Source organism: Pangasianodon hypophthalmus, chromosome 24 (assembly GCF_027358585.1).
Source record: "Pangasianodon hypophthalmus isolate fPanHyp1 chromosome 24, fPanHyp1.pri, whole genome shotgun sequence".
NCBI lineage: Eukaryota > Metazoa > Chordata > Actinopteri > Siluriformes > Pangasiidae > Pangasianodon > Pangasianodon hypophthalmus.
In genome coordinates, this window is record NC_069733.1 from 3,172,482 (window position 1) to 3,199,741 (window position 27,260).

At 41.3% G+C, this 27,260-nt stretch overlaps 2 protein-coding genes across 4 annotated transcripts; one reads left to right on the forward strand and one right to left on the reverse strand.

The window, feature by feature from the left end:
• Positions 1-563: 563 nt before the first annotated feature.
• On the reverse strand, positions 564-17,580 carry araf (A-Raf proto-oncogene, serine/threonine kinase). 2 transcript variants are annotated; one of them, XM_026939936.3, is made up of 16 exons: positions 17,446-17,580; positions 13,206-13,446; positions 12,977-13,080; positions 12,697-12,799; positions 12,244-12,395; positions 11,875-11,961; positions 11,464-11,608; positions 10,865-10,892; positions 10,525-10,652; positions 10,202-10,395; positions 9,609-9,785; positions 9,111-9,157; positions 8,630-8,748; positions 8,365-8,496; positions 7,762-7,896; positions 564-7,107 (listed from the first exon to the last, which is right to left on the reverse strand). In XM_026939936.3, the coding sequence occupies exons 2-16, from the start codon at positions 13,311-13,313 to the stop codon at positions 6,967-6,969; spliced, it is 1,800 nt and encodes a 599-aa protein (XP_026795737.1). In that variant the 5' UTR covers positions 13,314-13,446; positions 17,446-17,580; the 3' UTR covers positions 564-6,966. The 2 variants fall into 2 exon arrangements, with proteins under 2 accessions (XP_026795737.1, XP_034154893.1); XM_034299002.2 differs by lacking the exon at positions 17,446-17,580 and adding an exon at positions 17,315-17,409.
• Positions 17,581-18,819: 1,239 nt separating this feature from the next.
• LOC113542509 (ubiquitin carboxyl-terminal hydrolase 30) lies at positions 18,820-26,962 on the forward strand. Of its 2 annotated transcripts, XM_053229149.1 has the most exons (14): positions 18,820-18,967; positions 19,888-19,997; positions 21,119-21,284; positions 21,321-21,427; positions 21,683-21,786; positions 21,923-22,021; positions 22,120-22,165; positions 22,304-22,398; positions 23,049-23,108; positions 23,256-23,342; positions 23,513-23,590; positions 23,953-24,163; positions 24,284-24,395; positions 24,988-26,962. In XM_053229149.1, exons 1-14 carry the CDS (start codon positions 18,897-18,899, stop codon positions 25,193-25,195), a joined length of 1,554 nt encoding a protein of 517 aa, XP_053085124.1. In that variant the 5' UTR covers positions 18,820-18,896; the 3' UTR covers positions 25,196-26,962. The 2 variants fall into 2 exon arrangements, with proteins under 2 accessions (XP_053085124.1, XP_026795896.3); XM_026940095.3 differs by having other exon boundaries at positions 21,119-21,427.
• The last annotated feature ends 298 nt before the right edge of the window (positions 26,963-27,260 follow it).

The window sequence follows — 27,260 nt, forward strand, 5'->3', positions numbered from 1 at the left end:
TCAGATGTTGATTAATTTTCCATACAGCCAGTAGTGATGGCTGTAAATCAAAGGACAGATTTCTATTAATGCACCCATTCTATGTCATATTTTCTATAGTAACAGCAACCAGGACAGAGGAATTGCCGCTTTCCAGTTCCTTGATACAGGACAAGCTGCATTTTTTCTTAATAATGTTAAGAAAAACAAACATACAAACAAACAAAAAAACAGACTTGTTATAGAAGCTATAACATAAGTTACAGCGGTAACTAATTTGTTTCATGGAAATATCACAACAGTAAATGTAAACAAAAATGGATATAAAGCAGAAAGTGTAATTCATTAATTAATTAAAAGATCTAACTGATAACCAACTGCTGTGGTGAAATGGGAATAATTCACCAAACCACCCCATGGCTGATTATTTTTCCTAAAAGTGCACATCCTTAAGTTTTTATTCCTTACATAATAACAGCTTTAACATGTAAAATAACACATTCACCTATATTACTTTCAGCCTTTAGCTATTTACAAAAAAAAAAAAAAAAAACATCTGATAAAATAAAAGAACACAACTGTAATTCATCACAAATCCACCGTTTTATTTTAAGAATAAAGTCCTGTCTCCTCCATATTTTTAAGACCAAATAAAAATAATAACCCTAAAAAAATACTAAGATTTCCTTTTACTTTTTTTTTTTTAAAATAATTTTGTTCTTTTGGAAATCGTTACACAAAAAATAGAAACAAGTACAATTTAAAGTAAAACTAAAAAAAAAAAAAACAAAAAACAAAAAACAAAAAAAAAAAGAAAGAAATGTAACTGTACACAGCAGAGTACATTTATTGCAAACTTTAAACACCCCCCATACCTCTTCAACTATACACACAAAAAAATTATTGCAATTCACCTAAAATATGCAAAAACCTTTGAACAAAAGTTGATCGTTGTGTTCTGCTTTGCGAAGAAAAACAACTGTGGATTGAGTTTAGAGTTTGACCCGTTTCCCCTCCGCGGTTCCTGACAGCAGACGCGTTAAAGTGGAGTTTTACGCCTTTTGTAAAGTTTTCGTAACTGTATTGCATTTTTAAACAGTGTGCTTCAGATGGCCAGCTGTTGAAAAGATTGGAGCCCTCAAATAAAAAAATTTTTTTTTAAAATCTACTACAGATAAAGCCACACCCACTGACCGACGTCATGAAAACAGATGAGCCGTCTTTAAGAAGCTTTTAGTTTAAAGATGAAAACTGAAACTGTCGCTTTTTCTTTATGTTTCAATGTGCAACTCTGCAATAACTGTTTAGTTTTGACTGTTTCTCTTTTCATGTTACGTGTCACCTAAAGCAGATATAACTGTATAATGTCACTATAGCAGATTAAACACAATCTGTCTCTGTGTGGTGACTCCATTCTTCGTATGTTGCTTAACAAATCCAAGAAGACGTAATGGCAGATTTAGTAATCGTTTTAATTCCGAACGGGCTAATTCCATTCCTCACACGCACTTGAAAATCAAAACCATGATCAACGTGTCAATGATTGCCAAATAGGAATAGTACGGAAGTCTGGAGAGGACAATGAATTTTTTCTTGCCCACAATATAGTAAGAATGTGGCTACAGGATATTAAATCAAAGCCATGAAATCAAAATGCTTTTTTTACATTATGAGTTCTCGAATGAATAAAGTTGTGCCGGTTTTATTTTGGCTTATTTCAGCTCATCTAAAGAAACCGTTTGAAGGATTTAACTGTATTTCAATCTCCACTTTGAATGGACATCAAATATACAAGCTATAGTCCTACACAATCCTACAATTTTGCCTGGGGGTGACCACCGCGATACATCCACGGGCACACGAAATCAATTTGAGGACTCGGAATAGCAGTTACATGACCTTGATTTAATAATTGCATGATATGTTTAGTCATATATAACACACACTATTTTCTGTATTTACATAATGCTTCTAAATGTGCGTTCCAATCTTGTTTATGTTGAATAAGCAGCTCTAGGGAAGGTCTGAGCTTTAAAGAACGGGCAGATCGTCAACAATCCAATCCGGCTAACTCGGTAATCCACGTACGAAGAATGGAGCACTGAAATGATTATTAAAATATCGAAAAATATTACTAATGTTTTTTAATTATTATAGCTACTAGCATGAAAATCATCTTTCATTTATCATTAGCATTTCTGTATGATGTATAGTCGAGTTGAACAGTCCATTGCTATTTCATCAGTTATCAGAAACTACTTTTTTTGTCACATTGCACTTATCTAACAAGACCCCGCCATTACGTTTTTAATTATTATGTTTGACTTTAGTGACGTAAATATGGACAGGATATACAATGATTTGTCTATATCAAGTATAACTGCATATTAGTTAGTGAGAACTAATGAAATCGGAACAGTTCTTTGTGGTGAACTCGCGCTTCAGCTAGATAGAAACCGATCTTGCGCGAAAAGTCTTTTAAAATCTCAAACTAATCTCACAAACCTCTCAGATATGAATATTTCTGAAAAGTATTTTACACATATAATTAACTATTGCAACAACAGTGTGCGGCCGAACCCCCGCGAGAAGGAGGTTCGGTAACGGCGGCGATGATTTCTGAAAGCTCGTTAATAAACAGTTATGTGTTAATTAGAAATATACACCAGTCGATTTGCAGCATGTGGATATCAGCTAACGAGCACGTTTTTGACCTACCGAAAGTACCTAGTAATCTTCATCTTACGCTAAAAACATCAAATCGCACACTTGAATACACACACCAACTTGCTTAAATGACACAACAGATACACGATATGCGACTTTTACGACTCAATCTTGATCACTAGTGAGCGGTAGAAAGCCAGCAAAATTCCAAACACAGGCTGCGTTCAAGTACTACTTGTTGATTTCTCCTCTCCAGCGCCACCTTAACGTCCGCTCCGAACCTGCATCGACTCAAATGGAGTTACACTGATGGCGCCTTGGAGTCCTGAGGGATCAGCTGAACATTTCCATCACTGCAGACTTCAGGAGCAGGAACTGCACTTTTGTAAATGCAAACAGAACCAATAAAGTATTTAATAGTTAAAAAAAATTGATATGCTACGTTTCAACTGGGTTTGAATGCAGATCCATCTGATGAATTCTTGAGCCTGATTAGTCAAAGGGGTTGATTAATTATCTATAACAGCACCTCTGGCAGTTCAGCTGCAAGACAAATCACAGGTTGATAATGAATGTGGTTGTTCTAATACATTATTATACTACCGTTTCTATGGTAACAGCTCATTCACAGGGATCCGCAAAGTACAGCATGCCTTTACTTAAATAAATATACAGTTGTAACTGCTGGCAAACTGTTGTGTTATAAGAGAAATAAGACACTTCGGGACGTGCTGTTATTATAGTGGTAACAGTAGCTCCGCCTAACAGTTGTTCCTTTAACAGCACGTCCTTTATTACTGACATAACAGCCTTCATTACGTAATTCTGCTTGTTCACAAGCCTGCTAATCAGCACCTCTAGTAAACCCGCTGGCTAGTCAGCAAGCAGATAAAGAAATCCAGTCAGAGAGCTACATTGTAGTTAACGAATTCTAACAGATGCTACGTGCTGAAACGGCTGACGTCCTGCTGAGAACCCTGACTAGGCTTGAATTCTGGAGTTTGGGCCACGGATGTGATACGGTGACGCTAACTGTATACCGCTCACGCTCATCACAGCTACACACTCCTCCTCCTCAGAGAAGACTTTCAGGGGTAACCAGCCCCTGTTTCAAAAACAAACCAATAAAAGTAGCTAAGAAATGACACAAGCTGTCCATTTTGTGTTTTTCAGGCGTGACCTAAACTAGTTGATGATACTGCTTCAGGAAATAGGGGGGGAGGGGGGGGGGGAAACAAAAAAAACAAAAACAAAACAAGACACAAAAATTACTTTGACCTTGCCTCTTATATCTTGAGCTGATCTATGCTTTCTAGATCCAAAATAAATGTATGTCCAAAGTCTCACTTTGTGAATTGTATTAATTTAGAATAATTCAATAATTTAGAAGAGAAGTGTTAAGATGTTGAGTGCTTCTTTTTTTTTTTTTTTTTAAACGCTGACCCCTTGTGGCTGAATAGAGAGCTGATAATGCAGCATATGAATTTCTGAATATTTCCGACGGTGGGGCTTCATGATTCAACTTCATACGTACAAAATAATTCTCGTTCATTACAATTCCTACGAACCTGCACATCTTACACACGATACAATTTGTGTTGTAAATCGGTTAGATATATCGCAATATTCAAATATGCACAATCACGCTTTCCCTACATCACCGCTTGCCTTTTTTCACCAAAAATTGTACATAGAGTACATCAAGTTCTAGTTCAGCAAAATTAACTAAGCAAACCACCAACCTAAACGCAGCCAACTACTGAAAAAGTTCTGCTCAGAAAAGAAGAGTTCGATATGAAAGTACAAACCTTAGCTCTAGAATTATTGGCATGACAGAAATGTGGTTTGTGTCACCTTGTATTTATACCCCAGTAAAACAGGAAGTCAGGGATGATCGCTTAAGAGTTCCTAAACACTCAGGTGAACTTAAGAAGGTGATATACAAACGAGAACTTTACATCAATTATATTCTGTTCATGAGAAAAGGGGTGCCAATAATTGATATTTTATTTTACTTCAATTTAAAAGGTCAGAATTTGGTCCCAGGGGGTTCAATCCTGAGCTCAGGTGACTGTCTGTGTGGAGTTGTGCATGTTCTGCCTGTGTCTGTGTGGGGTTTCCTCTGGGTTCTCAGGTTTCCTCCCACCTCCCAAAAACAGGTAGGTACATGAACTGGCCACGCTAAAATGCCTGTAGGTGTGAGTGAGTGTACACGGATGGTGCCCAGGATGTATTCCCGTCTCACCTCTAGCGTTCCCAGGACAGTATCGCTGCCCAGCGTAAAGAACATGTATAAATAAATAAATAAATAAAGTTTCGATTTCTTTCACACTGAGATTAACCACAAAAACATTATATCACAACCTTTCTTTTTAAATCTGTCTTTACCGAGGGTGCCAATAATTCTGGAGCTGACTGTACACACACACACACACACATACCGTCGCTAACAAATGTCTAGTTCTTTTCCCATCTGCGGATACACCAGCACTATAGAACACACACACTACGTGATTACTCACTGCAGCCATCTGCGCTCCTGCGCCACCACGCTGTGCCGCTTCACAGTCCAGATTGAACTGGAATGTACTCGGCTAGACTGCCAAGCCCGTGAAACACACTGTACACGCTGCTAACTGAAAAATCATCACCCGGACACACTGCTGATGACTCGCTGATACCCTGCTGGCCATAAAGATTTTTTTCTCTGCGTTTCTCGTTAACTGATGTTACCCTGCGTTATCTGTCTACAGCTACACGTTCACTAGCAACGTGCATTTCCTCAAAAAAAAAATAAATTAAAATTACTTGCGAAGCTTATCATGGCATCCCAGGTGTTTGCTAGGGTGTTGCAAGGTTGTTGCTAGATGGTTGCTATGGCATCCCAGGTGTTTGCTAGTGTGTTGTAAGGTTGTTGCTAGATGGTTGCTATGGCATCCCAGGTGTTTGCTAGTGTGTTGCAAGGTTGTTGCTAGATGGTTGCTATGGCATTCCAAGTGTTTGCTAGTGTGTTGCAAGGTTGTTGCTAGATGGTTGCTATGACATCCCAGGTGTTTGCTAGGGTGTTGCAAGGTTGTTGCTAAAGTGGTTGCTATGGTATTCCATGTGCTTGCTAGGGTGTTGCTAAGGTGGTTGCTATTTTGCTAGAACATGTTCCCAAGAGGATCGCTTTTATCCTTCAGAATTTCTTCGTAAACCATCATGCCGATATATCGTCGCTATGTAGAACAGGTTTTCTGAGGGAGGGATACGGTAAAATTTTCACACATAACTACTTCCTGTTTTCTAACCTGCTCCCTTGTTTGATTAGACAGCATGCAAAGAACCGAACAAAGAAAAGCGGCGTCCGTTCCTAACCTCACGTCATTTAACACTGGTCTCTATAAGGGGCGTTCCTATCTGTAGCTAACTGCCGGTTGCCATGGCAGCACAAACAATTGTACATAGCTAGTTACGTGATGTGTGCATTCTGAATGGAATTTGCTCTTTACTGTAATACGGTGAAAACTCTCGGCTACCTATAAAACACCTAAGAGGATGGCGAGTCTGCGACTAAGAAAGGTTTATCTGCAGGAACCTCATTCCACCTGCTCCGTTTCCCCCGTTCCTCCTTGTTACAAAAACTGATTTCTGGCTGCTTGGTCCCAAGGTTTTAAAACGTGCAAGGATTAAATGCTCTGTTACCATGGTAACACAACGGTACATGCTGATTACTGGAATAAACTGCATAACTGACTACGCTAACGAAGCCGCCTTGATCAAGCCTTAGCTTAAGGGAAGGAGTGCAATTTTTTTAAACATGTCTAAGTCATGACAGGAAGGTACTGGTGCTTTAGAAAACGTGTAGTGTTCGCTCGTCGTGTATGGATTTCTAATATTAAAGTGCAAACCGACTGGTGTTTCTAAACGCAGAATCGGACGTTCGCAATCCCGCATCTAAACATGAATGAAATGAGTTTAATTAGAAATGTGATCAAAATCCCCATAACGGAAATATCACTATAACTCAGAAACGCTTTAGGTTTCTCTACGTCTGCGAATGTGGCCACAATCGAATCGAGTTTGTGACGGATTTCAGAGTAAAAATAAATGCTCTCGGGTTGCAAAAGGGAAGAATAAAATATGAATAAATCGTATCAGAGGACCGTTTGTTCACACGGAGAAATGACTGGAATGACTGGAAAGTTTTGCTGATGCGTTAAGGAGACAAGGAATGCACAGCAGGAATGTGTGTGTGTGTGTGTGTGTGAGAGAGAGAGAGTGTGTGTGTGAGTGTGTAGTGAGTGCGGAGGACAGAATCTTGTGCAGAATCTTCTGGTTTCACAGAGGCAGGAGGCGTGTGGTGTGCAGCAGCAGCGGGTTCAGGTCCTCAGCGTGAACGGCGCGGTGCAGCGATGGCTCCGAGGCGCTGCGCTCGATCTTGGGCAAGAGATCCTGCACCTGCTCGATGGACACCAGGATCTGGAGGAAAACACACACACACACTTATGTGAAACGTCACAAACACAGTTATGGTGATCCTAAGAAATTGGAACATTGTTTGGATTCATTTGTGATTAAAAAAAAAAAAAGAGAGGGCTGCTATAACATAAGTGATGACAGGAACTAACATGTTTCATGGATGTATAAATGAATAAAAAGTATAATGTTTCATTCTTTAATAAACAATCATTGGGAAATTGCTGTCAAAAAAAAAGAGATAAAACATTTCAGGATGTGCTGTTATAGGAAAATAATCAACAGAATATAATCCTTAATTATATTTCTAAAATCGTCTTTAGTCGTCGACTGGGAAGGTCACGGTGATGACAGTAAAAGCGATTGCATCATCATCTTTACAAAGTGCGATATGAAAAAAAAAAAGTGCTTGGATCAACATTGCACTGTTACAAAATGAAAATGATTTGGATTTAAACAATAAGATCATTGCAAGGATGAGAGTAACATGTTAAACATGTTTGAGCAACCATGAACCAGATTTTTTTTTTTAATAAGTGTATATGAAGCCACATGACTTTCAAGTGTAGCTCATGCTAGCTATCATATCAGTAAGGAGAAAATGAACTTGTGGAAAGAAAAAAAAAAAAAAAATTTTAATCGCTGTTTCATTCCCACCTGAGGAAAGAGCGGCCTTTCGTCCTGTTTGAATTTCAGACAGTCAATGATGAGACGTTTCATGGACTTGGGGCAGTTACTGTACAGCTTGCTGAGGTCTGGTGACAGGTAGCCTCGACCCACCATGAAAATGATCTGGAGTAAAAGAAATTAGTTTAGAACGGGAATCATGTCAATAAATGAGCTAAGTGTAATATGTGTGGCGGTCTGGGAAAACCAGTCGGCTGTCACTGTGGATGAATTCTGGTATATAACATACTTAAATTAAAGAAATCATAAATATATTATTTCACCAAAATGGCATGGAGATGTTTAAATTGGAAATGTTTTCATTCCATCGGCTTTCTTCCTGCAAAGATCATGTTGCGTAAGGAGTTAAGGTTAAGCAAACACAGCGCTATAAACCTCGCTAGCTAAGCTTTTTCCTCACACCTGCAGAGACAGATAGTGCCAAAGCGAAAAGGACATCACCCTAATCGAGACCAGCTGTTAAATATCTGTGAATGAACAATAAATATTTCTCATAGATAATTTGTAAAACAAATGTCTTGCCTTGTGTATATAATCTTATTTGGCAGATAAAAGTGGTTGTGTGACTCTCACCTGGTCGCGGTTGTTGATATTGGAGTAAGGCAGCGTGCCGGACATGAGCTCGAACAGCACCACGCCGTAGCCGTACACGTCCGACTGGAAGGTGTAAGGGTTCGGGTCCTGCATGCGGATCACCTCCGGAGCCTTGAGAAGAGAAAATGATCGACCGAGACGTTATTGGTGTCCGGCGTTTGCGTCTTTAAGTGTGTGTACATTTTTAGTAAACGCTGATACGCCGGTTTGGCTCGTTCGCTAAACCGAGTGCGTGAATGCTCACCATCCAGAGTATGGATCCGCTGGGCTGCTCCACCTGCTGCGAGCCGCTCCAGCGAGACTTCACCGTGGCCAAGCCGAAGTCGCCGATCTTCACCGTCCAACCCTCGTGCAGGAAGATATCTGACACCAGGGCTAAGGAACACGGCTGTACCACCACCACACACACCAGAGACAGTGTGACTGGTCATGTGACAAACATTCAAAAAAAAAAAACTTTATTCTGGCTGTGTGTTTGCCTACATAGGCAACATTTCTGAGAATTTAGAAAAAAAGCCTGTTCCATTTAGACGGATATTTAAGCATCAGTGCTACTTTCCAAAAACTTCACTGAACATGAATGAATGTGTTCCAGACATCTCTCATTTCTCACCCAGCTGAGGAATAATTATTTCATAACACAGTGTTCTTGAATTACAAATGGACTTCATTTGTACATCATATGAAATGTTTGCTAGTAGTTTTAAATCCTGCTGTGAGGATACTATTAGATTTCAGGTCCCGATGAATGATGTTCTTGGCGTGAAGGTAGCTGTCAGAAACAAAGGAAAAGTTGATGTTAATGCACTTGAAATGAAAACGGAACTTCGTTATTTCCTCAGAACGGTAAATCATTACTGGGCACAGCAAAGAGCGTAAACAGTGGTGAGGCAAGTAAGACAAGGAAGGATAGTGCGCCACTGATCTTCTATCTGTTAACCAGAGGAAATGTCTCTGGTTGGCTACTGCTGCTAAACGAAGCACCTTTAAATGGAACATACGTCAATACATTCAAATAGGTTTGGATGCTGTTATATGATGTTGATGTTGTTATAAGATGCTGTTACATGAAATGAATCACTTGGCTAGCATTTACTTGTACATTATGGTCACACTTAAACCACAGAACACAAACTCCTCCAGGTGAAGTGTAGTGAATTTATGATTCATCAATCTATCTATCTATCTATCAGTTACTCATTCTGAGGCGTAGATTTACGTACTCCATGCCCTGCGCCGTCTGGCGCGCCACGTCGATGCGCCTCATGGTGTCGAATTTGGTCTCGGTGACGTGCAGGTGGCGGTAAAGGCTGCTGCCTTCGCACCACTGCGTGATTATGGCGAAGTGCGGCTTCGTCATGAAGCCCATGAACAGCAGGATGTTGACGTGGCGCGTCTTCCTGTACAAGAGAGACACAACAGGAGAGAAAGAGAACAGAGGAAGATCATGTTATAAGCACGCAAGCAGTGCTCTGTACTCCAGTAGTGTGTTTAACACACTCTCGTCTCATTTCCCCAGTGCTGAACCCATACTAACATCCTGAGGGCAGTCATGTTAATAGAGCTTAGTTAATATTTAAAAACCTCCCAAAACTGCTAAATCGACGTCTCCTTATAGAAAACTTCACCTTATCGAGGATTACAAATGTGTTTTTTTTAATATATACAATTTTCTATACATTAGATCTATTAAAACGAGTGCATTAATATAAACTTGTCATTTGCCTTGCAGCTGGAACAGCTGGAAAATTATTCCACCCCTTCAGACTGAGAAATCAGCAGCGCTGTAGTATAAAGTGTATGGAGGAACACTCACCGCAGGACCTGCATTTCATTCCTGAAGGCCTGCAGCTGCTCCGGCGTCGGCTCTGTCACCTTCAGGATCTTGATGGCCACGTCTCCGTGCCACTTGCCCTTGAAGACGGTGCCAAAGGAGCCGGCGCCGATGCGCTTCTGCATGGTCACTTGGTGCGACGGCACTTCCCAGTAGTAGCTCGAGTCTCTGTAACGCTGGGGAACCCAAAACAAACCACACACTCCAAATCCACTTCAGAGGAGTATTTTAACAATACTGATTCTGAAGGTTATTATATTCATAAGCATGAAACAGGCTACAGAGATCTCACTAAAGCTTCTCACCTGATTCCTTTCCTTTTTTCCGTCAAGGATGGGGGCCGGTTTGCGCTCCGGGGGCGATTTGGGTGGTTTTCGACCCGGAGAGCCAAGGTGAGGTGGACTAGTCGAGGGTTTGGGAGAGGATTCTGGTCCTGTGGGAGATACTTTCACTAACATTCTCTTGTACAACATGAAATTTATTAAAAAATGTATTTAAAAAAAACTGTGTCTGTGGTTTAGGCGCCTGATTTAGTGAAGTGCATGAACTCAGAAGGCGGAAAATCACGGCTGTAGAAAATGAAAGCGTGTCATGTGATAGTGACGTTCAAAAACAATGCCGTCGTGATAAAAACAAAAAACTCACCCATTGGGCTGTTGGATTTTAATGCCTCCTAAATGAGAGTGGGGGGGGAAAAAAAGAATGAATAAAATGATGGAGTAAACCTAAAAAGGTGGCAGAAGCAGGTAGAAAAGTGAGAGTCCAGTACCAGGAACTGTTTTGGTTTTTCTATGTATTTTATGGTGGCAATATGAGTGACGTTAACCGACACACACTGTCTTAAATTTGAGACCCTGTGACACTGAATGTCTCTACTGAGTAGCGCAAAACAAACATTTCGAGACGTACATCCTTAATTACTGCTATTCCCGGTGGTTAGCTAATGAAATTATGATTTGTCCACCCTTGTACAAGATTTCATCATTTTTCCTTCATTTCATTTGTAGGTCATGTTAAAATTCCATCAACTCACTGAATCATTTCCTAAAGAATCAAATCAATGTATGAGGTCAGATGTTTATAGCCTTGCTCTTAAGAGTGTCTGAATAACGTCAGTTTCATGCGAGGACTTGTCACAGTGTTTGACTGATGAGCGCTCCTTGGTAGTGGACTCAAGACTTTTGGACCGTACTGTCTGTTTACTCAAACCATCCTGATGGTGGCTTTAAGTTTGTGTGTCTGACCTCGATGACGCTGGCCGCTCCAGGCCCCAGCGTGCTGACCATGTGGACGTTGGGGGTTGAGGTGGAGCGAAGCCTCTGCAGAGACTGACCGTCCCCTCCCGGCATGGGGAAGTGGAACGCCGAGGCTGGCGAGAGCAGCGCTGAACTGCAAACACAGTTATACGCTAATTACACATGCTTTAATATGTGTGTTTTATAGATGGAGTACCAGTGACGATCATGTTTTACTTATTTCTTTCGGTAAAAAAGAAATCTGGCAGTGGTAAATTCATCCCTGAATCCTGACATGATTAGGTAAAATCAGCCGAATAAAGATTTCTCAAAGTAAAACACACTTCTTTCTGATTAGGTTTCAATGTGACGTGAATTCCTCTTAAGCGTTATTGAACATAATCTCACACGTGCACGTACCCAGCAGGCTCAGGGGTTAAAGGGATGCCAGCGGGAATAGGATCGGACACAACTTCACCAGTGACTGTTGCACAATCTCCTGCATACCTGAGAAAACACACACACACACACACGCACATACACACACGCGTTCAATTCTCTATGCTCAGTTCATTCTGAATGAGAAACAGGAAACTGTCCGGAATACACCATCTTCCATTACATAATTAAAAATAAACGTTCAATACATAACAAGGAAGATGCATCTTTGATGTGAATGTGAATTTCAGTAACTAACAAAAATTCCTTACAAATAATGTTGCTCATTTCACATTGTGGTACATCGCCTGTGCCTGACTCCAACTCAACTCCAAAATCACATCCTCTCACCGTTTCATGGTGTCCATGTCCACGCAGACTGTGGGCACTTTGCTGCTGCAGTGCTGGTGGAACTTGTAGCCGCACGTCTGACACCGGAAGCCGTTAAACAGGAACTTGTGGCAGAAGTCACAGTACGCTAACTTAAAGAAGGTTTTACGAACCTGCGGAGACGTTTGAAAGCAAGATGTTGTTGAGTTACAACGTGTAGCTGAAGATCGTTAATTACAATTACACGACGTGTCCAATAAATATAATGAAACTTGTGGTAGAAGTGACAGGCTCTGAGCATACACAGTATGGTGAGTGTTTACTGAAAATCCAGAATATAGCATCTTAACGTTACGGATTTGCAGTGATGTCATTTCCTTTGCAATTATACTATTATCATTGACTAAATATATATAAAGCTGATCTAGTTACTGGAGACGGCGATCATGAATGTGTATTTTCAGGAATACTTACGAAGTTGTGCATGGTGAGGGGGACGTCGTCCAAAACCTCGACAAGAAGCTCCTCTCCGACGAGGGGTGTGATGTCAGTGTTCCATTCTGTCAGCCTTTTACGACTGACCAGAGGATGAATAACAAGAATAAACGGTTAAATAATAATAAAAAGGTATTTACTTAGTAATAAAAATGATTGGTGTCGCGTTGATGTTTTAATTCTTTCACTGAAAGGACTTGATCAGGAATATAAAAAGAGCAGTAAGTGAGGGAGGCATCGTGCGTAACGCTACACTCACCCTTCGAGGAGGCGGAAAACGGCGCAACAGTCCTGAGTGAGGCCTCGCACCTTGAGCGCTTTGTCCAGACTGTCGTGCACCGTCTGACCTGGACGCACGTTCACCTAAACACAACGAGTACACGGTGATGTTGTGCTCATGTTTATAGATACCAGCCTCCTAAACCACATCTGTGTGACGTCACTGAAGACTTTGGGTTTGACTGGAAATTTTTCAGGGGTGCACTCACCACTGTGCGCTGTTTGTTGGGGAGGTAGACACGGATGGTTCCTCCTCCTCGGGGAACGTCCTCCGGGCTCGTCTCCCCCGACGAGGAGCAGGACGACGTGGAGGACATGGCGTCTCCACGGGGAAGCAGAGACAGGGAGGATGCAGCACTGAGCTTCAGTCAGCCGCAAGAGAGAGAGGGAGAGAGAGAGAGAGAGAGAGAGAGAGAGAGAGTAGAACAGAGTGGCGCCCTCACCTGGAGCCTGGGAGAACGGCATAAAAAATAACAGACATAAACATGGAGAGGTTTCGTACATGTGTGTGATGTGCAATGCTTCACTGGATGTGTGAGATGTGCAACTCCACGAATCAGTGCACAAATCTGAATGAATCATTTAACTAAAATGAGTCACTAAAATTCCTAACACTCAACAATCGTTCATCCTTCAAGGAGTGACTTTGGTCAGACACTGACACGGGTGAAGCAGCAAGTGAGCTCAAGCCCAAGAAACCATCGCAAGCATGCTCAGGACAAGCACACTCCCTTTCCATCCACGAAACAGAGAGTCAGGCGGCAAAAAGAGTTGCCTGCTGTGTGAAAAGATTTTTCTTTATAAAAACAGACATAAGTCAGAATAGTACTCTGCATGTCATACTCCAGTTTTGCACAAGCGCTAACTCCAAAGTCTACTCGCGCTTTTAAAAAATTAAAAAAGGAGCAATACACTCGCACTCTGGAAGCATGAAATATGAAAAAAATGGATAATGAATTGCAATAAATCATTGTGAATTTAATAATGAGCAAAATCATTCTACGTGAGATTTTAGCAATTATTTTGCAGCCCTTCAACTGTGACTTGTCTGTAGTCCTCTCATTTCACACTGAATCACTAGTGCTTAGTTCCCAAGCTGTTAAAACACCACACACACACACACACACACACACACACACATACACACACCTCATTCCATTTGTCAAATCTGTTGGGTAACGATCCATGAGCAGTGCTAATCTCACCTCAACATTCTGCTTGACAAAGACAAACTGTGTGCACCAGCAATCAAGACCCCACAACACGATTTCTAACTAAAATTTAAAGATCAGGGTTTAAACCGTAAATAAACTGTATGAAACTAATATAATCAAAAAAGCTTTTAATATCATGCACATGGGAGTTTTTACAATGTGATTCGGTATGTACTGACAGGTACAGAGGCCACGTCTCCTTCACTGGGATTGACATAGAGGCCATGCCTCCTTTCCTGGAACTGACAAGTACAGAAGATACACCTCCTTCACTTTGACTGACAGGTAAATAGGCCACACCTCCTTCACTGAGCCTGACAGGTAAATAGGCCACACTTCCTTCACTGAGACTGACAGGTACAGAGGCCACGCCTCCTTCACTGGATTGACAGGTACAGAGGCCACACCTCCTTCACTGAGACTGACAGGTACAGAGGCCACGCCTCCTTCACTGAGACTGACAGGTACAGAGGCCACGCCTCCTTCACTGAGACTGACAGGTACAGAGGCCACGCCTCCTTCACTGGATTGACAGGTACAGAGGCCACACCTAATCTTCACTGAGACTGACAGGTACAGAGGCCACGCCTCCTTCACTGAGACTGACACACATTTTGAAAATATCCATGGATGCTGTGATGCACTGAGCAGAATGATTAAACCACTGGGACTTTGTTGTACAGTTGTGTTTGCAGTGTTGATGTTGTATGTTATTGTGAGTCATTTGTAGCACCGCTCCAGCAGTGATTAGTCAATCAAGTTATTGGAAGTGTCTTTTTTTTCGAAAGCAGAAATGAGAGTTTTAAGTGTGTAATTGAGCACGGGAACACAGGCAGAAAGCCTCAAACTTAACCATTAACCTACACACCTTTCCTGTCATGCCAAAAAAAACCCCAAAAAAACGACATGAGATGCTTCTCAAATTCCACCATGTTGGTCACTACTGACAGGTTTGATGCAAACAACTTCCCGAACGTCCAGTTAGCGAACTGCTTGTGAGTCAGATCTCCCAACCAAGAGGCGAGATTTGACATGATACGTGCGAAAGAAAAACATTGCGTCACGACTGCCACAGAATTACATTTTAACTTGTTATTCTTGCTGTCAAGGGCAAGTGCTTTGTGTCCGCTCCGTCCTGCACTACGCACGTGTTTGCCTTGTCTGACGTCACACACTCGAAATGCACACAGTCAGAACAGACGGTACTGTACAGGTATATTTTTACAACGTGAAGTGGTCCTTAAGGTCCAATTAAGTGACTTAATGATTTATTAACACACCTTCAGTTTTCCAGAAAGCTAAAAGTAAAAAAATAAATAAATAAATAAATGACACATCCCTGATGGTAGCAAATGTAATTTAACCCAAAACGTAAGATAAGCTAGCTGTAATTTGACCAAGGCCCTGCGTCGTATCTCAAACCTTCTTCAAACCAAAACCTTTCAACACACAGAAAACAAACAAATTAATTACTTTGCTTTGTTCTTGTGAAAGTATTTAGCTAGCTATAGATAACCAGATAGCTAGCTAACGTCAGGACACGACTAAAAACACGACTCACTTCCTGTACGTGTTTTCCGGATCTGAAAATTCTGTATATTTCCCCTGAAAATAAAAGACGTCCGGTGTAGTATTTGTTATACGCAGTAAAAAAGGAGGCTGGTTCGTAACTTTAGGATTCTTTCCTGTTAAATTCCCGAATCCGATTGGTCAGGTGGTGTTAATTAGTTTTCTACACCAGCACACGTTTATATAAATGCGCTCGTTCAGATACGTTATCGTTTCTATAGTAACAGCTCATAACAGATTATATACAATGCTGGTATTTAACAACAACAAAAAAAAAGCATATGCTCAATGATATGCTTAAGTTTTCTGTGAGGAGATCTTTATTTAACGTTAATGAAAGGAGTCTTCGTAACAGTCAGTAAAATTTCTTCGGGACTTCGCGATTTTTCGGTAAAATAACGTTTGGGGTTTGTTTGTCATTAAATTCAAGAATCAGAGGAAACAAAAAACAGTAGCAGAGAAGCTGGCGAGGGAACGACTGTTTATAGCTGCGATAACAGGAACTAAATTGTTTTGCGTACGTTAAACGTAACAATAAACGGATAAAAACTACAACGGGTTGTAGAGGACAGTGTCGGCAGATGGCTGTGGTATAAGAGACGTGTGCCGTTCCTGGAAAATAATCAATTTCGGCGTGGTAACTGTAACTCCGCTCTGTGTCGGACCGCATTACGCCGCACGGTTGTTGATTAATTTCCTAGAACAGCGTGCTCTGTCATGTTTTACTCATTATGTATCGCCGTGGCTCTAGCTGAGATTTGTGTGTTTCCCTAAGTGATGCAACACACATGTGATGAATCAGAATGTCAAAGAACCCCCCCACACACAGTTATAAAATATCAAAATATGCACACAATAGTGTAATAGACGCAAAAACACTGCACAAGAATAGATAATAGTAATAACAATGTAATAACACATCAGTTAATGAACATGGCTCGCGACAGTTATTAACACCTGTTGCACTGCACATACAAGACAACAACCTTCATCTCATTCAAAACACAACCAGAACTTTCCACATCCTCCACACACACACACACACACACTTACGTCTCTCTCTTTTTTTTTAAACAATAAACGCGTCAGTGAGCTGAGCTAACCGCTAGCGAGCTCGCCAAAGTGACGAATTTGGACGAATCCCAATCGCTGCTCACTCCCTACATTACTGCACTACATTTGGTTCAAATTAAATAATGGCTTCCGCATCCTAGGTAGCGCACTATAAGTCCAACAGGGAGCCGTTTGGGATTCAGCCAACTTCTGAGCCTTCATCCGAGCTGTGTGTTCACCCTGACACCGCGGCGCAGAGCTCACACACGCAGCTGCTATTCCGACTTTATTACGAGTTTATTACCTTAAAAATGTGTTCACACCGGAAAAGAAAAAAACTCGGCATCTTCCCGAGGCGGAAAGGGATTAAGTTAGGCGGCTATCTTGACCTGCTAAGAGAGCTAAAGCTAACTGAATAGCATTACTCATGTTAGCAATGCAGCCTAGTTTTATAAGAATAAAAAAAGTACAAACGCGCTCACACACTTCACTTCAAGTGTCTATAATGTAACACTCCGAGACGTTTCTTCCACTGCAACAAATCTACACAGTGTATTAGCTCCGCAAGCGAAAGTTACACTCTGCTTATTTTGTTTCTGAAGTAAATACTCACCTGAGGCGGCGGCCATCTTGAATTCTCTCAATCTGAAGTCAGATCAGCGAGAGATTGCAGGGAAAGCGGAACACCTACAGCTCGCGCTCTGATTGGTCCGTTTTTACAACTCGCCGCTCTGATTGGTTGATCGTGTTCGTCGTTGCCGGCCAATCATAAAGCTGAAGTGTGACGCAAAAAAAGGTGTTAAAGAAGCCACATCGCCCTTGGCAGCAGGACTGCGTTTAAATAATATAAATCACGTGATTAAACTCATTTTAACACTGAGTTGTGTTGTATCAGGCTTGTTAGGCTCTAATACTGTAATGATATAATACTGTAATACTGTAATATGTGATGGTGTAATATTTTAATACTGCAGTGATGTAATACTGTAATATTTTAACACTGTAATGATGTAAGATTGTAATATTTGTAATATTGTGATACTGTAACACAGTTTGGTCTCAGCTCTTGGTGACTGCTAGTAATTTGCAATAAGTGCAGTTCCAGTGTTTCGCCACTAGAGGGCAGGAGAGTAAACACTGAGCTGGGAAAGGAAGAGCTCCATTAGAACAAATGTGTCTAAACCAGTAAATCTTCTCTGATAATTAAACTGCAAAACATTTAACCAAGGCTTAGATACAGCCGTGTGCACATTACATCTGTTCCACTGTCTTTTAATAATGTTTACCCTGTTCATTAAATAGATAGATAGATAGATAGATAGTGACACCTACTTAAAGAAATACACATTACAATACTCAAACAGGGATATTTTTAAAGAGGTATTTAAAAATACTTCTTAAATGTCTCAAGGCTCAGTTTGTCCAGGCTATAAATTATGTTATAAATAGTTATAATAAGTATTTCAATAAATTTAAACAACAACAATACTACTACTACTACTACTACTACTACTACTACTAATAATAATAATAATAATAAGTTAATAGAGGTTTATTTAAGCCAAATACATCAACTGGTATATAGCAATGTTTAGCTGTTGTTTGTTTGTTTGTTTGTTTGGTTATTTAGTGAGTTGGACAACACAGGCAAATAATATTATACAAATATGATATACATTTATATTCATAAAATATTTTTATGAAAATTAATAAATAACTGTTACCTCATACTAATAAACAAACAGCTTTAATAAACAAATAAACCAGGTTTTTTTTTCGGTATTTATTTATTTTTATTTTATTTTGCGTTGCCAAACCAAAACAAAACCACACGCGACATTTTTGCTCCAAAATGTTTTTTTTTTTCTGTGGTTGAATCCCAAATAGCGGCCTTCTTCCTCTCTAGGCACACTCCATAGCGTGTGTGAGAATGGCTGTAAGTCACTCTGCGTCACACAGGAAACCATTTTGGGATTGAGCCAGTGCCGGTACAGGGTCGTCCCTATTCGCACTCTTGTCCGACCAGAAACAACACCTGAGCGTTTTAGTTCCGCTTGGTGGACGATGTCTTGGTGCGGACAGGAGGCCACAGACGAGCTGCTCCGCGAGTTTTTACGCACACGGTCGTCTGCCAGGTCTGTAGAAGTGGAAGAAGTGAAACATGGCAGTGTGCTTTTCTGCGGGTTAGCTGCTGCCTCCGGGGGCGTTTGTGGGTCGGGAGTTAAAACGCGGAACGCTCTTTCCAGCTGCGCACGTCATTTTGTGCACGAGCTTAGATTAGCCAGTTTTGCTAACACAGCTGACTTACTCTCCACAAAAGATGTTAGCATTATTTTATTTTTGTTTTCTAGCTGTTTATTTAAGAGCTGTCTGCTTTTAACAGACTGGCTGGTTGTGTTAAATAAGGATATTCTCTAGTCATAGCTAAACTGACACTTGGGTATCTGTTTTTCTTTGAAAAACATCACATTCTGCTCTCTAGGTTGTGTCTCATATACCTTCTATTTAGAAGGCTTATATAGTGCACTACTTAGGGTGGAAAATTCCAGAGTCCCAAATATCTCTGTAATGGACATATATGGCTTAGAAAACATTATTGCATGTCAGGTGATGCAGTGAGACATAGAAAGTAGGGTGCCAAATCCCCAGTGGAGATGTGTAGTGCACTATACAGGGTGTAGAAGTCATTATTTAATATTTAGTGTAGTTTTGTGTATGTGTAGGGAGTAGGAAGCTGTTCGACCCTTCATAGTGCACTGTCTGGAGTGCTGAAGCTTGTTTTACTGGCTTTACGTGTAATAAAAAAGATATCAAGATACCTGTTATATCTCATAATATTTCGCATTGTGACATGCAAAATCACAGGATTGATATTATATGGTCATATTGCTCAGTCCTGCTGTCATTTCTGCATTGTGTGTGTGTATGTGTGTGTACTGTATGGATGTAGTGCACAGGTGAAGGGAACGGAGAACAATTTAAGATCAGGGTTTAACACTGAATGCAGCAGAACAGTCATATAAACAGTGATATTATTATTATTATTATCTTTCAGGAATAGGATGATGAAGAACTGGGGCGTGATCGGAGGCATCGCCGCTGCTATGGCGGTGGGTGTGTACGTGCTGTGGGGTCCCAGCGCAGACAGGAAGAAGAGGAGGAGAGGTAAAGTGTCTAGATATCGCTAGAGAGTCTGGTACTTTTCTTCCATCAACTCTCTCCCACTGTGTTAAATATAAATAGAACTTTTTAAGAAGGGATGCTGTGGGTCTCAGCGTTCAAGGGTTGTGTGGTAAGGTGGGATTACAAACTGCCAAACTCTTGACTCTTGAGGCTGAGACTGTAGAAAAGTCCTTAAAAGTAGCTAATCATTTGACAGAAAATCTCGAGGATACAGGTCCAAAAACTTCAGTTAATGTTCACATCAAACATCTAGAGAGTAGGTTCAGAATTTCAGAATCAGCAGGACGAATCCATGAACCCAACCTGCCAAGTGTCAACAGTCCAGGATGGCGGGGGTGGTGTAACGTTGCGGGGAATGTTTTCTTGCGCCACACTTTGAGCCGCTTCTTAGCAATTGAGCATCATTTGAATGCCACAGTCTATCTAAGTATTGTTGCTGATCAAGTGCATCCCTTTATGGCCACAAATGAAATCTTATAACACAAGTAGCTGCACTGTAAGCGTACTTCAGTACTAATAGTTGATATAGTGTAACTATACCCTGATTGATACACTTGCAGTTTCAGCTTTGATAGCTCCTTGGTGTTCATGATGCTCTTTGTTGTACTTTGCTATGCTCTCTAAGAGACCTCCTTGACCTTTCAGGGAAAGGTGTATTCATATCTATTCATATCGAGGTCACATGACACTCTCACTGCACACAGATCAACTCCATTCAAAGAATAATGAGACTTGTTAAGGTAGCAACTGTTTTCACCAGAAATAATCACCAGCACCATGCAACTGTTTTCACCAGATGGTTCACCAGCACCATCAAGGAGCTGTAAAGGTTATAATAGCTTAAGTATTGACCCCTGTTGGTGTCAATACTTATGCTATTATAACTTTTAGACTTTTGACTTCTAAATAATTTTTGCGAAGCATATAGTTTTTTCACCCCACTTCAATATTGTGGGATATTTTGTTTCAATTCATGAGATATAATGACGTGACCTTTGTAACACTACAAAATAACAAGGTGGTGAATGCTTATGCAAGTCCAAATCATTGTGTGTGTGTGTGTGTGTGTGTGTGTGTGTGTGTGTGTGTGTGTGTGTGTGTAGGCATGGTCCCGGGGTTGTTGAACCTAGGAAACACGTGCTTCTTGAACGCACTGCTGCAGGGTCTGGCCACGTGTCCTTCTCTCATCAGGTGGCTCCAGGACTTCACCACCCACAGCAGCTCCCGTCTCTCCGACACGGGCACTCAGAGGGACACGCAGACGGGCAGGCAGACAGACACGCAGACAGACACGCAGACAGACACGCAGACAGACACGCAGACGGACACGCAGGCGGGCATGCAGACAGACACGCAGACGAGCACACAGACGGACACACGAGTTTCCAAAACACTGTTGCAGCTCCTTACAGGTAAAGTCCATCTGACTTCGAATGACTGTTTTCTCTCTTATTGAATGGCTCTCTTCTAGTAGATGTTTTTTTTTTTTTTCAGTTCTCTTTCTCCCTTTCTGTGTGGATATCTCTCTCTCCTTTAGGATGTCTGTCTCACTCATTCTGGATTCCTCTCTTCCTTCTTAGATGTTTTTTTTTTTCCCCGCTCTCTCTCGAATTTGTCACTCGTTATTATAAATGTAGCTTTTTCTGTTTCGTCCCTTCCCTTCGCAGCTCTGTCCAGTCCTGATCCAGGAGAGGATGATGTTTTGGATGCAGGATGTCTGTTAGAAGCTCTTCGTCTCTACAGATGGCACATCAGCTCCTTTGAGGAACAGGCGCGTTATGCAGCGTAATTTCACGCTACCTGGCAACCCACTCCCGGGGTTCTGCTTCACATAATTCCGATTACAACACACACACTTTATTTATTTTTTTTAAAAGTACTGGCTCAAACATTACTTCTGTCCTCAGGACGCTCACGAGCTTTTCCACGTCCTCACGTCGTCTCTGGAGGAGGAACGCGAGCGGCAGCCCAGAGTCACTCACCTGTTTGACATGGAGACCCTGGAGGTCAGACACTGCAGTGTGATTAATTCACGCTATATTATGTTATTAGTACTCTTAAAGAAGATTTAATGCTAATGTGTATTATTCTGTCAATATTGCAGAAATCACCCGAGACAAGTGAAAACTCCATGAGCTGTTGGAGTCGAGGTGAGACATGAGCATCTGCTGAACTCTGACGTCAGTGCTAATATAGTTAACAGTGATTAATATTAAGCCGCACAACCCGCACCTCATTGTTAGTCACTAAGATTTTCCCTTGAACTGTTCCCCGAATTCTGGGTCCAGGGCCTCTGCACCCCATCCCCAACCTGTGGAGGACGCAGCACCCGTTCCACGGACGCCTGACCAGCTACATGGCCTGCAAACGCTGCGAGCGCCAGGTCTTCACACTGAACACCTAATACAGTCCAACACTGTATAAAACAATACAGTACACTACACTACAGAACTATACGTTATAGTCTGGTACAGTGTAGTATGATATGATACAGTACAGTCTGTAATACAGTACAATAAAGTACAGTAGAGTTCAATACAGTATGTCAGTTTGGTACAGTACAATACAGTATGGACAAGCTCAGTATAGTAGTATGGTGCATTTACAGTATAGTACAGCAGAGTACAATACACTGTAGTCCAGTACAATACAGTATGGAAAAGCTCAGTATAGTAGTATGGTGCATTTACAGTATAGTACAGCAGAGTACAATACACTGTAGTCCAGTACAATACAGCATGGAAAAGCTCAGTATAGTAGTATGGTGCATTTACAGTATAGTACAATACACTGTAGTACAGTACAATACAGCATGGAAAAGCTCAATATTGTAGTATGGTACCTTATGTATTGTATGTACGTACTATGGAAAAGTATAAAATACAATACAGTACAGTATGGTACAATATAATACACTATTGGAAGGTACAGTACAATTCAATACAGTATATACAGTATGCTACAGTACAGAATGGTACAGAACAGTATAGTATAGTACTGTACAGTGCTCACTAATCACATCTGTGTGTGCAGAGTCCGGTGCGTTACGATTCATTCGACAGCCTCTCGCTGTCCATTCCCGCCGTTCAGTGGGTAAGCAAACCACACTGTGGATTCTTACATAAGGTCGTGTGTGTGATTAAAGGTTTTGGAAACAGATTGCGCAGATTAAATGCTGGTGTAGTGAGGCCGTGTTCCATTAGCGCCTTTTGAATAAGACTGCAATCGTTTGTCCTTTAGGGTCGGCCAGTCACTCTGGATCAGTGTCTTCAGCATTTCATCTCCTCAGAAACCATTAAAGAGGTGGAGTGTGAGAACTGCACCAAGGTAGGCTACTAATGTACAGTATGTAATACCACAGCGCTGTCCAATGCTCCATTCTGATGATTCATAGATAGAAGCTGCTAGTGATTCCCATGTGGGACCAAACCAAAGTGTGTGTGTGTTGGTTACTGCTTATGATGAACTAAAGGCTTTGTGTGTGTGTGTGTGTTCAGAAACAGGCTGAGACTGAGGACGGTCAGGTCCTGGAGAGCCAGAGGACGACATTCGTAAAGCAGCTTAAACTCGGAAAGGTGGGCGTGGCTCTAATCTTCACATTCATAACACATCTAAAGACAAACGCTTTCCTTTAAACCAGGAAGAAATTAGGGGATAGAAAATATGGACTGACTAAGCAGAACACATTTTTCCTCTCCGCAGTCCACTGCAGTATGATGTAGCATAAACGCTAGAGACAATAAAATACAGTTTAGGATAAAGGCTATGAAAAGCTTTACTGTAGATGCTACACAACTAGATAACACTATGCAATAGAAGAATGGACCACAGACGGCTTATTATTTTGATAGTGTTAACCTATGTAATATACAGTATACTTCAAATAACATGCTTCATTTGTGTGTGTTTTTTTCTGTGTGTGTGTGTGTGTGTCCAGCTCCCCCAGTGTTTGTGTATTCACCTGCAGAGGCTCACCTGGTCCCCCGAGGGCGCTCCCATTAAGAGACACGAGCACGTTCAGTTCTCCGAGTACCTCAGCATGGACCGCTATAAACACAGCAGCGCTACACAGAGACTCCAGAAGCCCAGCAGGGCCAAAAAACCCACACCGGAAGAACCACACAATCAAAATGTCGCCAATGGAGTCGGTGAGAGACGTAGCAGTGTAGTCAAGGAATTACAGTGTTCCTAAAAAAGTGTGTGTTTCATTCTTTAAGGTCCAGCGAAGAGCCTTGTGTTTTAATATCACTGTTCGTTTTCATGGTTAGACCCAGAGCACCATAACAACAACAACAAGCCGCTGTCAAACGGCAGCATCTCGTCGGTCTTTCTCCGTCCGGCGGCGCTCGGCCCTCAGCTCGACCTCACACACGACTTCAGGTAACAAACTGTCACACCTTAAGTTTTAGTTTCCGAGTGTGCCGTGTGGTAACAGTATCACACCGCGATGCCTTTACAGTGTACAATGTGCATAAGATCTCACTTTGCTGAGAAGTACACATTGTACCTATAAATTCTGTTTTTTATTATTATTCATCATTACTGCACTGACTAATGTGGCAAACAAGTAAATATAAGGAATAAAACAGTTGGGGAAGCGGAGATAATGTTACCACCCTGGAAGTTGATTATTTTCTTATAACAACGTGTCCTGAAAGCTGAAAGTCCTTGAAAATGATCAGAAAACCAATCTTTCTCACTTAACACACCAGTTCAGTTCACACCAGGATCACACTCAGGTAGGAGGCGTTTAACTGGTTTATGTACAAACGGCATAAGAGCCAGCCATGCTAAACTGGTAGCTCTGAACTTCCATTAGTGATTAGATACATGAAGAAAATGTCTTAGTTGATGGATTCCATCTGGGGTAATGGGGAAATGTTTTGAAAGGTGTGTCATGATTTAACACGTTGATATCAATGTCATATTGTCAGTTTTTCAGTGTTTCTTCCTGTAACGTGTTTCTCTCCAGCTCATCGGAGTACCTGTTCCGGCTGACGGCGGTGCTCGTGCACCACGGCGACACGCACTCGGGTCACTTCGTCACGTACCGGCGTGGCCCGGCGTCGTTCAGCCCGCAGTGGCTGTGGGTTTCAGACGAGTCCGTCCGCAAGGCCAGCCTACAGGAAGTCCTCTCCTCCAGCGCGTACCTGCTGTTCTACGAGCGAGTGCGCAAGTGAACCGGACCAGGACACCAGATCTGTGCTGCAGGTCTACAGAGACCTGAACACCTCCATGTACACACAGACGTAGTGTTGATATTAGAGCAAGTGTGTAGCTGATCTCTACAGCAGAGCTCTTACCTGAAACACTGAGCGTGTGGGCAGGATGAAGCCGAACTTACAGAAAGCTTCAGATGAAGCAGTGATGATCTTCATACTACAACGGTGAAGTCTACAAGTTGAAACACTCTGTACATCTGCTCAAGTCATGCAGTTATCCAATCAGCCAGCTGTGCAGGTACACGTCAAGATGTTCAGTTAATGTTTACGTCAAACACCAGAATGGGGGGAAAAATGGTTGTTGGTGCCAGAAGAGCTGAAACAGAAAAGCATCTCGGACACAACACACAAAACATCAATCAACAAAACATTTCCACAAACAGAACTGCCATGTTTTTTGTTTTTCACTCCAGAGACTTCTATGAGTTAAAATCCCAGTTTCAGAAACACTCAGTTCAGCACATCTGGGATCAACAACAACGCCAAAATCACCAAACGTTAACTGAAGATTTTGACTTGCACCTGCATGATTTTTTTATTTTTTTTGGTATTGTGCTGATTGGATTGGAGCTGGTGGTGGGTGGTGAAGCTTAGGATTTAAGCTGAAGAACTCTTAAGGTTTCCATAAATTGAACCTGTTTAACCAATTCTTAACACTGTTCTAATGCTTTTTTCCACACTTTATTCATTACGGAAGCTTTACAAAGGTGTTGCTATGAAGTACCTCAAAGGAAGAGCGTTGATCTAGAACCAGAAGTGAAAGACTAACACTGATCCTGGATCAGTGCCTCTTTTAACACGGGATGCAGGATTCTGGCATTTCCACTGAGAGAGCCAGTGCATTCGAGAAGAGGCTCTTTTGATGGTTAAGGGTTTCAGCTTTCAAAAGCGGCGCTACTTGAACCCCTTAGCTTTAGAAAAAAACATTTCAACCACTTGTATTTGTAATTTTGTCCCCCTGAGAGAGAAATATTTTTTTCTAAGTGTATGATGGGTCCTTGGTCATGTTCTGCCTCGCTTGTGAGTCTCGTCTGCCAATCTTGGTGCGCTGAAAGTGTTGTACTCTGACATCAAATGCAGGCAGAGAATATTTTTTTTCATTTCACACTTATTTAAAAAAAAAAAAAAAAAAAAAAAAAAAAAAGATACTCATGGGTTAGATGGTTAACGATTGTACGTTTCTAAATGGGTTCTGCTTGGAAACGGTTGTGAAACCTTTTGTTTTAAGGTTCTACATGATTATTAGCTGCTAATGAATCTCTCTCTCTCTGTGTGTGTGTGTGTGTGTGTGCACTGGATCTCAAATGTCAGTTCTTATGATCTGTTGTTAATTCATTGGACATTTTTTTTTTAAAACATCAGCCACTATTTTTTTTATTTCTAGTCACTCTTGATCATGTGACCAAGCTGCAGTCTCTTCATTATGTCCCATTATTGTAGCTAAACTCCTGAGGGACTCATCGTTTGACGCCGTCGTGCCAGTCTTCCAGTCCGGATGCACCTTTAATCCTTTAAATTAGACAAGAGGAAGCCATGGCTGCTGAATTTTATCGAATCGTTAAGCTTTTTATATCTTTGCTGTGTCGACTGTTTAAAAAAATAAATAAATAAACCAAAGGCATGTTTTCTGTAACTGATCTGTCCAGTGTCTATATGGGTTCAGATGGAAACGGCTCAATGGCAAGCGTGCCTACAGTTAGTATTGTTCCAAAAAAAAAATAAAAATTGCTAATTATATCCTAAAACATTTGCACTGACATGGTATTTTTATGAAAACTTCCTACCCTGTGTATGATTGTAAGGTTTTTGGATTGTTTTCTCAATTGTGAATGATGTTAAATAAATTTCTGCAACTGTAAAGTCTGGCTGGTTTGTGATTGGTCAGTCAAGGGGGTGTGGTTATGATCACGTGGTCAGTTTGTGTTTTAATCCTGCACTAGTGATGGTTCTTTGTAGTGAGTCAGACTCTTTCATCTCAAATGGTTCATTCACGTTTTATTTTTAAACCTAGAAAAATTTTTGT